General features: G+C 33.5%; 1 protein-coding gene across 1 annotated transcript; it reads right to left on the reverse strand.

Moving 5' to 3' along the window:
- Positions 1–5,346: 5,346 nt before the first annotated feature.
- On the reverse strand, positions 5,347–7,253 carry LOC130715283 (BOI-related E3 ubiquitin-protein ligase 1-like). The gene is made up of 4 exons (XM_057565361.1): positions 6,912–7,253; positions 6,728–6,825; positions 6,286–6,623; positions 5,347–6,190 (listed from the first exon to the last, which is right to left on the reverse strand). The coding sequence occupies exons 1-4, from the start codon at positions 6,959–6,961 to the stop codon at positions 5,657–5,659; spliced, it is 1,020 nt and encodes a 339-aa protein (XP_057421344.1). The 5' UTR covers positions 6,962–7,253; the 3' UTR covers positions 5,347–5,656.
- Positions 7,254–11,711: the final 4,458 nt, after the last annotated feature.

Genomic DNA, 11,711 nt, shown 5'->3' on the forward strand with positions numbered 1-11,711 from the left:
TTTTTTCTTCTAATTATAGTTTAAGTGTGCATGTTTTTATTCAGTTTCTTATGTATATGAGCATTGTTACAGCACACTTAAAATTTTATATTTGCATGTTATATTCCATACATCATTTGAAAAAAAAAATTGACAACTTTTCTACGTAATTATTTGCAAGAAATTAAGTGCACTCTTGAGTTGTATAGTACTTTTTAAAAAATAAAAATATAAACCAAATTGTATACGTACTTCGTATAAATAAATTTTCAGATATTTGTTTTCTTTTTCACGAGATTTAGACGTATTTGTCAAGAAGTGTAAAAGATTTGGTATTGTTGATAAGTTCTTTGAACCCAATTGGGCCTTTAAGGTTTATGCAATGTTGGACTTTGTTGTTATTGACAAAAAGAGAGACTTTATTGTTGATAAACACATTTTTTTTTCTATTTTTGGTATTTAATTATGATTCCCGCATTATTAAAGCACAAATTAAAATTACGGGTTAGATAAATTTTGTCATTTAAAATTCAATGTTTTTTTATCACTATTAAATCATGTATTTTGCAAACTAGAGGGGAGGTTAGTGTAATAATGTTTAATCTCAGGGAAAGTGAGTGCAATTACTCCAAATATAAATATAAAATATTTCACGTTCTAAATTTCAAAAAAAAATATGAAAAATTAGTATCTTATAAACTTCAAGAGGATCTCATTGTTTAATCAAGTTGAGATAAACTTAAATATTAAATTTTCAAAAAGAATAAAAATAAAAAATTTCAATTTTTTCCTCTTGGAAAATGAAATAAAATGATCAAAATAATAATACAATAGTTCCCTTTCATGAATAAAAAATGAAATGATTGACATATTTGGAGATTGATTCGTGAAACACATAAGTTGCATATTATACCTCATAAAAAAATCAAAATAAAGGCTTACGTTTTTTCGAAACAAAGTTTCATTAAAAACGATAGGCTTAATCCTCAAATTGACCCTTGTGTTTGTCTCGCCGTCTGAAATAGGTTCTTCTCCGGAATTTTCTTAGCAAAAGTTCCTCGATTTTGAAGAACATTTCTACTTAGTCCTATCAGAGGCCAGAGCTCTAGTGAGTGATGACATGTCCTGCTGACCGTGTTAATGAGACTTACATGAAATAAAAAAAACTACACATCAGAAATTTAAATTAAATTACCAAAACAAAACCCAAATTCCCCCCAAAATTAACCCCAATTCTAAATCCCTAATTCAGAAACACTCCAAATTTGTAACCCTAAATCAAACACAATCCCTTATCATGTTCTTCCATCTTCATTGCACTGAAACTCCATATTCATCATCTCATGATTATCGGTTTCCTTTGTGCTCGTCGTTCCTCTTCTATTCTTGGTTTCCTTTAATGGTCGTGATTACTCCTTCTGTTTTGCTGGTGTTCAATTGTTTGTCAAAGTACGTAGCACCACACTATGATTTCCAGAGTGTGTTGTGTTTTTGTTCGATAGTGGGTTTTGGTTTTGGGGTTTTCTTGGTTTGGGTTTTCTTGGTTGGGGCTTTCGTGGTTGGGGTTTTTCGGTTGTCTGCATGTCATGTGGGTTTGGGGAAGGGTGTTTTTGGTTGAGATTTTTGTTTGTGGTTTTCATTGCTATATTAGACATGAAACTTGACTTTGTTAGAGTCTGAACAAACTTTGTGGTTGCAGGATGGTGTTTACTTTGGTTGTTTATCATGGTGGCTGGTTTGGAACTGCTCCTTACTAGCATTACTTTGGTGGTGGACAAAGTGTCTATCGTGATCTCGACGAGGATAAATGGTCCTTCTTTGAGATTGTGGAAATTGTCAAAGAACTAGGATACAAGGAGACTGAATTATGGTGGATAATCAATGAGGATTATGCTCGCCATGTATTCAGGAAGTATAAAATTGATAGTGATGCTCTAGAATTGGCTAAGTATGCTGTTCAAAATCGAAATGAAGCCGTGATATTTGTTCAAAATCTATCATAAGCCCCCTATGCAAGTTCGTAATTTTGAAGAGGTTCTCCACTTCTCCTTACCCAAGTCACGGAAAATGAGAAACCTGACAAGAAGAAGGTGCAACCAGTAAAGAAAATAAGTATGAGAAGTTCACATCGCTTGCAAGCAGTGGTGATGAAGTCACAAAATCAAGGCCCTCCTCCTGTTGTTGTTATCTTTGATGATGAGCAGTTGCCTTAATGAAGATGCAAATGAGATTCAACTTAATGAAGAATCCAATGCCAAGGAGGTCGGTGTTAATGAAGAAACCAATGCAATGTGGTTTTTTATTCTATTTTTGGTATTTAATTGTGATTTCCACATTATTAAAGCACAAATTAAAATGACGGGTTAGATAAATTGTCATTTAAAATTCAATGTTTTTAATCACTAATACATGGTTATGGCGCACGTACAGGAGACGTCGGCTCTTCGTTTTGGTATGAGAATTGACTTGGGTCATGGAAGCTTTGCTTTAAGGTGCCATTTGTTCACATTTCAGACACTTCTCTTAGAGTGGCCGATGTGTGGCACAGTGATTCATGGAACCTAGCGACCCTGAGTACTATGCTACCCCTTAATGTAGCCCACCAAATTACTACTGTAGTTGTTCCTAGATCTCCAAATGGGAATGATGTTGTTCGGTGGAGAGCAACCGATTATGGTTCTTACTCTACAACATCCTCTTATGCGTTCCTTGTTGATTTTAATGTGGCTGATGCAGGGCTTTGGAAACACATTTGGTAGAGTACAGTCCCAGAGAAAATCAAGTTCTTCTTGTGGTTTATTGGTAAGGAGGCTCTTACTACGAATGCAAAGAGTCACAATAATCATCTTAGTATCTCAACAGCGTGCTCTCTATGCCTTGCAAAAACTGAAGATTTTGATCATGTTTTCTGCCAATGTACCCGTTCACATAACCTCTGGTCCTACTTCATTTTGACTTTGCCTCCCCTTACCGTCTCTCAATCGTTTCGTCACTGGTTTACTGGCTTATTGCAGCAGCAAAGACTCCTTGCTCTCACGGTCATATGGTGGTTTGGAGGTGACAAAACATCTGTATTTTCTTGGATAGCCCTTGGCCTTTCAATAATGTATTGCAGCTGATTCATATGGATATGCATACCAGCGTCACAACGGCGGGTTCCAGTAGGACTAGTGTTGTCGCGACTCCCTTCGCGAGCACAACTGTCCATGTCGCCGTCAATGGCACCTTCCGTCCTGATTTCAATCGAATAGGTCGCGTAGCGGTTGTTCGGAGCAGTTTCAACCATGGAAGCTCCTTTCTCTCATAGTTGATAGCAGTGGAGCTAAGACTCAAGCACGTTTGGGAGCTGGGTCACAAGGTCATGTCTTGTCCTTCTGGTTGCTTGAAGGTGGTTGAGGTTCTTCTGAATGGTTTGGGAGCTGGTTCACAAGGAATTGCAAGTTCAGATGATTGTTAAATGGGAGTGGGATGTTGTTGTGGTCTATGTACCACGTGAGAAGAACAATGCAACAAATTCTCTCGTTGAGCCTCTGTTCGTGGGCCTCACGAGATCCCCACAACTCCTTTATCTTCAAAACTTATTTGACTCTTCTATTGCAACAACGATATGATCGAATCTTGGACTTAATAACCTCAAGATTTTCTCCATTTTTTTATCCGTGAGAATCTCATTACACGCCTCCATCTCGTTGGAGAGAGATCACACTTCGGTGAATTAATAAGCCATTGTTTCATGTGCCTCCGTTCGCAGCAACTCATATGCTCTCCACATTTGCAACTACACCTTCTTCAATGTATCGCCGACCCAACATTTTTCCAGAATTTTCAAGGCTTCGTTCGAACAAAATGGTGAGAAATCTTATCACAATTTGTAGAATCCACACCATGATGAATCAAGAACAAAGCTTTGCAATCTTTCTTCTTGGATTCACGATGAGAATTCCTCCATGCTTTTGTTGGATTCCCTCCCAATTCTTAAACATCATTGTCCAATCGTGATATCAAAATTTGACACTCATCTCAATGAACCACTTCTCATAATTCTTCCCACGTGAAGAGAAGTTGTATAATTCTAATTCATTGCTGCCATTATGATGCAGAAAAATGATCACCAAAATGGGAACCAAGCTCTCAATCCACTTGTTAGAATACCTCTCACTTAGGTGTAGTGAATTATTTACAAAGTATCACAATTCACACACACGGAGAGAATGGAGAGAGAAAGATTTAATGCAAATGAACGCTCTGTTATCATTTCACATTAGAACTTACTTTTATACTCTGATTTATAGAAAGTACTGACAATGCTACGACTTATCGTACACAACTAACCATTGACATACACCTTATTAACCACCTAGTGATCATAACTGAATTAATTGCTAACTACAACAATAATAAGAAGGACACAACATCTTGTAAAAAAAAAACTTAAGATGTTAGATGTATGCATCTACTGAACAAAAATATATTGTCATCAAATATAAATCTTTTTAACCACACACGACACTCCAACAATCTCTTTTGAAGTATGAGCCCATCCATTTGTCTAGTATGGCTCACCCACAAGGGGATACCTTTCATCGACGGGCAAAACTAAAGGCAATCGCAAACCTAACAATATCATCACCCACAACTCAACTTCCCAAAATACCCTTAAGTTTTCAAGGTAATTACTTCAGAATTCGGTTTAGGTTTTGAAAATACCCTCTTCTATAAGATTTTTCAAATTTTAAACACTAGATTTTCAATCAACATTGTATTACAAGTAAAAGAAAACTATGGATCTAATAATTAAGAGATTTACCGTTAAATAATATAACTAATCTACACTCAACAATGCTAGTGATAAAATATTTGCGGGATGAAACCTAACCACTTAATATGATTTCCAACGCAAGAATTTATTTATCAGAAGAATGTGCCATGGCCTTTTCCTACCCAATAATTGGAACCTTGAGAATGCAGGCAGGCAACCAACTTCAGTTAAAAATAATAATTTCATTGCATCTGAAACTACTTTCATTCTAGCTGTGCAAACAAAAACCATGTCTAATCTAATCTAATGCCTTGCAAGTTAAAACTTGTTACCTGCATGCACACGCATACACATACATTACCCCTCAAATTGACAGGTGAAGAACCAACCATACTTACCTGAGTGATGCCATTCATGGAATCAATGAAAAGAAAAGGCAAACATCCAATCTAACACGCAATTTTGATTATTCCCAACAAACAAACAAGCATCACTCTCACAAGCACGCTGAATCAACAAACCATTCTCAATACTCTGCACCATTTTCGACCATTGACATTATAAAAATTGAGTGAAAGAAGCCATCATCATCATCACCATCATCAGGGTAACAAAGAAACAACACCCATCCAATTAATGAAAGAATATAATATATCAATAATATATATAATTTCTGATAGAGAAATAACAAAAATAAATAAATTAATAAAATAAAAGAAAATCCCACTTCTACCCATGTGGCCATGTACATCAAGTGAAGGTAAATCTGCTACAACCAGATTTCTTCAAGAAATTCATAAGAGAGAAACAAAAATGTAATTTTATTAATTTTGTTTTTTTTTATATCAGAAAATTTGTGGTGATTTTTTTAAGTACTATGGACATTGATGTGGAGGGCAATTTGGTAAATTCATGTTGCTAAGAGAGAAGGACCTCAACTGTTGAATTCTTGAGGGTGAGGCAAACAGGGCATGCTCTGAAATGCGCATCGCATTCTGCACAAATGCACATGTGCCGACAAGGAAGAACCACCACCGATGCCACGCGCCGCTCACACCCTCTGCATTTCGGACGCGCCGCCGCCACTCTGACCGGGTCCACGTGCGCCGACTCGCAATCCTCCGCCTGGCCCTCCACAGCGCACGAGACACCGCCTCCACCTCCTCCGCCGCCGTTGTCGTCGCCACCGCCGTGGCACATTATTGTCTGCTGAAGCTGTGCCTGGAGCGACGCCGCCGTGATCTCTTGCGCCCTGGCCTTGGCCTGCCACACCTGCGCCTCCACGCTCAGCTGCGCGGCGCGTGCTTGTAGCTCCGCGTTCCTGCGCGTGGCTTTCTCCACCTCGGCTTCCTTCTCCCTCAGCCGCCGCACCACCGTCTCCTCCGCCGCTTGTAGCAACGCTCGGTAATGCCTCTGCCTCTTCTCCGCCAATGTCCGCCGCAGTTGCTCTCCCTGGTATTCCCACATGACACCATCACTCTAAAATTCCTAATAAGGAAGATTTGATTTTTCTTCATGGGCTAATCAGAATGAAGAAAAATTCATACCTGTGCTTGAAGCAATTGGTCTATTTCATCCCTCTGTTGTTTGATTTGTGAAGCAAAACCTTCAGATAATAGAGATAGGAATGCAGAGGAGTGACACCCATTTTGTTGTTGATTTTGATGAAGTCTTTGTTGTTGTTGATTTTGATGGTCATGAAAGGATAAGCATAACCCAGTTGAAACCCCATTTTGTTGATGATTATGGAGTTGAGAGAGGTTTATAAGTTGTGGAGGCTGAGATTGCAAAGAGAATTGGTTCATGATACCATTACTTGGGGTTGTTGATGTTGTTGTATGGCCAATTCCTGTGACTTCTCTGCCTCTCTTGCGGGAATTAGTACCTGATATGAAATGAAAAACATGAGATAAGACCAAAGTTTTGATGTAGAAAATTATTTGGATTGTGTAAATTGAATGAAAGAGAGGGTCTATATCCAACTATTACCATTGTTATTGTTGTTGTATAGCATGTGGTGAGATTGATCAATTAGTCCTCCAGGTTGTGGTTGTAATGAGTACTCATGATGTGCTTCTTGCCCGTTTCTAGAGAAGATAGATGAATTGTAATCTATAGAATTGAAAAGGGTACATGAATATGCAAGGTGAAAAAGAAGAAGAAAAATGCAAACCTGTTGTTTAGAAGGAGGACATTGGATGGATATTGAGCCTGAACGGCCATGAATTCAACTAAGCAGCAAAAACTATGTTTTTCTTCTTTGATGTTTGTTGTTGTTTTGAGGGAAAAGAATGAAGATAGAAAGATGAGATGAGATGAGATGAGAGGGTAATGGTATAGTAGAAGAAGAGGTGGGGATGAAATAGAAATAGAGATGCGAATGAAGCGAATCAGTCCAAGAGAGAGGCACCTTAATATTCTGCTGGCTCTCTCTTTTCTCTTCTTCCTCGGGTGGAGTTGGCTTTTCTTTAGAAGTGGTCTCTCTCGTGTTTGTTGTTGTTTCCTTCCTTACACCAATAATAATATCATTTAAATACTTTCCCTCAAAATATGCCCATCAATTTTTTACTATAATTACTTACTAGTTACTACTTACTACCACCATTTACATTCACAAATAAGAATTAATTTGATCATCATAGTAAATTAATTAATAATAATAATAGACAAAGAAGAAAGAGAAAGAGAGAAAGGTGCATGGGATTGTGTGTGTGAATCGTTGGTAAATGGGTGATGTATTGTTGTTGGGGGTATGTATGCAGGTTTATGCCGCTACCGCTGCCGCTGGAATTGTTTGTACTACATGACATGTCCAGGGAGTTCTATAACAAAGGTGCATTCCCACGTGGAATGAATAATACTAGTAGATCTCTATCCATGGATAAAAATTTAATCACTTATTTTGAGGATTTTTACTAGATTCCTTAAATTTATCCTCTTTTTATATATAATTCATTAATATGGTGTGTATTTTTAAACAATTAATAATATGGTTTAAAATTATACTCTATGATTTACCTTTTGTTCACGTAAACCTTATGAATGGTGATAATTAATCATCAAAAATGAAATTTTGTTACTGTAATTAAAATTGTTGACTGTGATTTTATGCTTTTAATGTAATAAAATGAGAATTTTTTTTTTTGGTTACAGGAGGAAAATTAATAATTGAGACTGTTAATATTTTCAGCCATATAAAATTAATTAGTAGTATCTAAAATTTTCTTGCCAATCATTCAACGTGATCTAGTCCTCTGAATCAAATTCTGTTCCCCTGTAAGACCTTTGTTTCATAAAATTTTGAACGAAAAATCCAATCATTATTTACTTGGGATAAAAAAATATATTATCAAGTAATTCAATGAAAATATAGAATTAGGTTAGAATTCTTAATATATATTCCATATGCTTTTAAAATATTTTTATCAGATTTTGAGAAGACTACTATTGATGAATCAAATCAATTTTCTTATTTAAAGCATGGAATTTATTAGATATTTAGAATTCAAAAGTGTGTGATTCAATTTTCTAATATAAGGCATGAAACTGATTAGGTATTAAGAATTTTCTGTTATTGTTCGTATAAAAAGAAATACTTTTTTCCCTTTATGTTTGTCCAAAAAAAAATATTTCTTTCCTTTTTTAATGAAATCATACATACATTATCAATAAATCAATTATAGTTGTTTTATATGTTAGCTTTTGTTAATATCTAAATACACTATTAACTAGAAATTAAACCCGTGCGTTGCACGGGTTCGTTTTTAATTTGTATTTTTTAATTGTAATATTTAAATTTGCAGAAAGGTAAGAAATCTATTATTTAGAAGAATATTTAGAATATGTGTATAATTAAATATAATTGAGTTATGATATTCTCACACTTTCTTTCTCTAATAAGGGAAAAAAGGATCAAACAGGTAGAATTTTTTTTTTGCTTCATCGGAAGAAAAAATAGGTAGATTTCTATTGAGATTGAAATGAGAGTAGTTTTTTTTGATATAAAAGAAATTTAATTACTTAATTAGATTAGTATTGAAATGAACGTGGTAGTCTACTATTTTTTTTCTAATATTGATTTAGTCGTTGCAATGATGTTATCAGTTGTGCTAATTTTTTTTATCAAGATTGATGTGGTTGTTTACCATTGCTGATGGCATAAAAGTTCTTTTAAAATCACTTTCACGAACATAAAAATAGATTCTATCTAACTGCAAGATGGACGTCATTTGTTCCCTTTGAATGATTAAGTTGCTATTTTTTTCCATAATATGACAATATTGAGGAGTGAAAGATTCCTATTTCTTATCAAGAATATAGTGAGTACTACATTTTACACTTATCTTTCTAGTGCAGTATATAAATTTATGTGGCTCACACTTTGTTACTGATTTGTGTCATATAAATATATAAATGATGATATATTTGTATGATTTCAATTGAATGAGAAGAATTGTTTAGTAAATTACCATATATGTGAAACTCACAGTTTTATTTTCCAATCATCTGCAACGGGGATATATCACTAAGTAATGTGTGTTTCTTGTTGTTGATGATCTTTCTCATGCAATAAAGAAATAAGAATGAGTAATTTAAAAAAAAACAATTTTGAAATTAACTAAAATAATTAAAAATGACATACTTGTTGAAGTAGTTAGAGACAATTGTCATTTTTTCTCACCAGCAGCTGAAGTCCAAGAAATATGAATAATTTGAGTTTGTGAGTGATTTCACTGGTTTGTTTATATAGAGATATAATAGATGCATGGTTCAATATAATACATTTCATTTTTTATTTATTTAATGTAGATAGTTGAATAGCCTCCTGACATTAACAATTTTATTCAGTTTTTGACACTGGTATTGCCATCATGCTACTATTTTTAATTTAATGTTAGTTTTTATTCGGAGTTACTATGTTAAGGAATTCTAAGAGTTTGTGAATTTAAGAAAAATAGACATATATTAATGTAGAAAATTGGACAGCAAACTAAGACCATTGCATATCAAGATTAATTTTGGCGGAAGTATGCTTTATTGTTAATAGTTTTTTTTTTTTGGACTAAATTGATATTAGTTAAAAATTAACATTAAATTTGATTTTAATTTAAGGTACTATGCTAAAACCATTTGCAGATATAACTTTGTGGTCTGTTACACTTTTGGCATGGATGTTACTCTTTTGCTTATACATTTGATATTTATTAAGTTTAAAACTGAAATCATTAGTGCACAAGTTTCCACTACCTGTTCATTCACTCACTAAGCTATCTCATTAAAACACCAATTTTTTTACTAATGTATGTAGGTTCTCACGTGTATTTGTACTTAATACTTAGCTCAAGTGAGCTTTACTAATATATATAGATAGATAGATATTTTTTTTTTGGAAAAACCAAATATATATATATATAATTACTTTGGGAAATAAGAGCCCCAAGTACAATATAGATAGATATATATTGATTGATTTTTTTTTATTTTAAAAGTATTTTATCTAAATTATTCATTAATAAATGTTATTTTGTTTTTTATTTTGATTTTTTAAATTTGTCAAATGCAAAACTCAAGTCAATTTTAAGTCTATGAATGTTGTTATTTAATGTAAGTAGTTAAATAGGATTTTATAATACAATTTTTTTCAGTTTTTAGTTTATTAAATTTTTTATTTTTTAATGTATTTAATATAAAGGTATGTGAGCTTTTATGGTTTAATACATATGTGTATTTGTACTTAATACTTAGCTGAAGTGAGCTTTACTAATATATATAGATAGATAGATATTTTCTTTTTGGAAAAACAAAATATATATATATATATATAATTACTTTGAAAAATAATAGCCCCAAGTACAATATAGATAGATATATATTGATAGAAATTTTTTTATTTTAAAAGTATTTTATCTAAATTATTTATTAATGAATATTATTTTTTTTATTTTGATTTTTTAAATTTGTCAAATGCAAAGCTCAAGTCAATTTTAAGTCTATGAATTTTGTTATTTAATATAAGTAGTTGAATAGGTTTTTATAATACAATTTTTTCAGTTTTTACTTTATTAAATTTTTATTTTTTAATGTATTTAATATAAAGGTATGTGAGCTTTTATGGTTTAATACATTAATTGCATGCAAAAATACAAGTGTGCTTTACATATATATATAGATGAGAACAACCTTCTCATTTAGATAATTGCATTGGGTCACAACATACCCATATCTGTTGTTCCCTACCACACCCTTGATTTGCCAAAAAGTTTGTCACAGTGTTTCCCTCACGCAATACATGCACCACACCAATACACTGAATTATAGACATCTGATGATCTATATGATTAAATACATGTTCCATTTTCATGACCTCTTATCTCCCCTAGACATTCACCCAACCACTAAGGAGGATTCACTCTCAACCACCACATTTGAAAATTTAAATTGCTAGAAAAATAACAAAGCATGTAACACTATTTGAACCTTCGTCAAAAGCCCACAACTATTCAGTTTTTTTTACAAAGTATCTTGAAACATCCCCTTCTTGATCCCTCAAAACCTTGTCAATACCACTCACCACTGGTTCCCTTTCGACGCCCCATCCACATTACACTTCAAAAACAGTGGTTGGCGGTGACTCCCAATACATTGTACGTGGCATCTTTTGTTTTCGTGACCATTCTTTACGCTCAAAGCCTCTAGCAAACTGTTCCAAATCATATGGACAATCATTCTACTTCCCCTTAACCCACCAAAACACACAAACCAAGCAATAGTCTTATATATGTTCAAGAGAAATAACTTTGTTATTAAACACTCATGCATTTCTCTCTAGTAATTGATATTAAATAATTAGCCCTGAAGTAGTCTTAATATTTTATTCATTTTAAAATATAGAAATTCATTATGTGAATTTGAAATATATTCAAGTAATAAGTTTTTAATATCATAAATAAGTTATAGTGACATATTTTCTTAC

Source organism: Lotus japonicus, chromosome 4 (genome assembly GCF_012489685.1).
Source record: "Lotus japonicus ecotype B-129 chromosome 4, LjGifu_v1.2".
Lineage (NCBI taxonomy): Eukaryota > Viridiplantae > Streptophyta > Magnoliopsida > Fabales > Fabaceae > Lotus > Lotus japonicus.

Excerpts from the sequence above, each read along its gene's own strand:
- LOC130715283 (XM_057565361.1), bottom strand. The coding sequence starts at position 6,961 with ATGGCCGTTCAGGCTCAATATCCATCCAATGTCCTCCTTCTAAACAAC. Across the intron at positions 6,624-6,727 it reads ATACAACAACAATAACAATG|GTACTAATTCCCGCAAGAGA; the intron begins GTAATAGTTGGA and ends ATTTCATATCAG. Across the intron at positions 6,191-6,285 it reads ACCAATTGCTTCAAGCACAG|GGAGAGCAACTGCGGCGGAC; the intron begins GTATGAATTTTT and ends TGGGAATACCAG.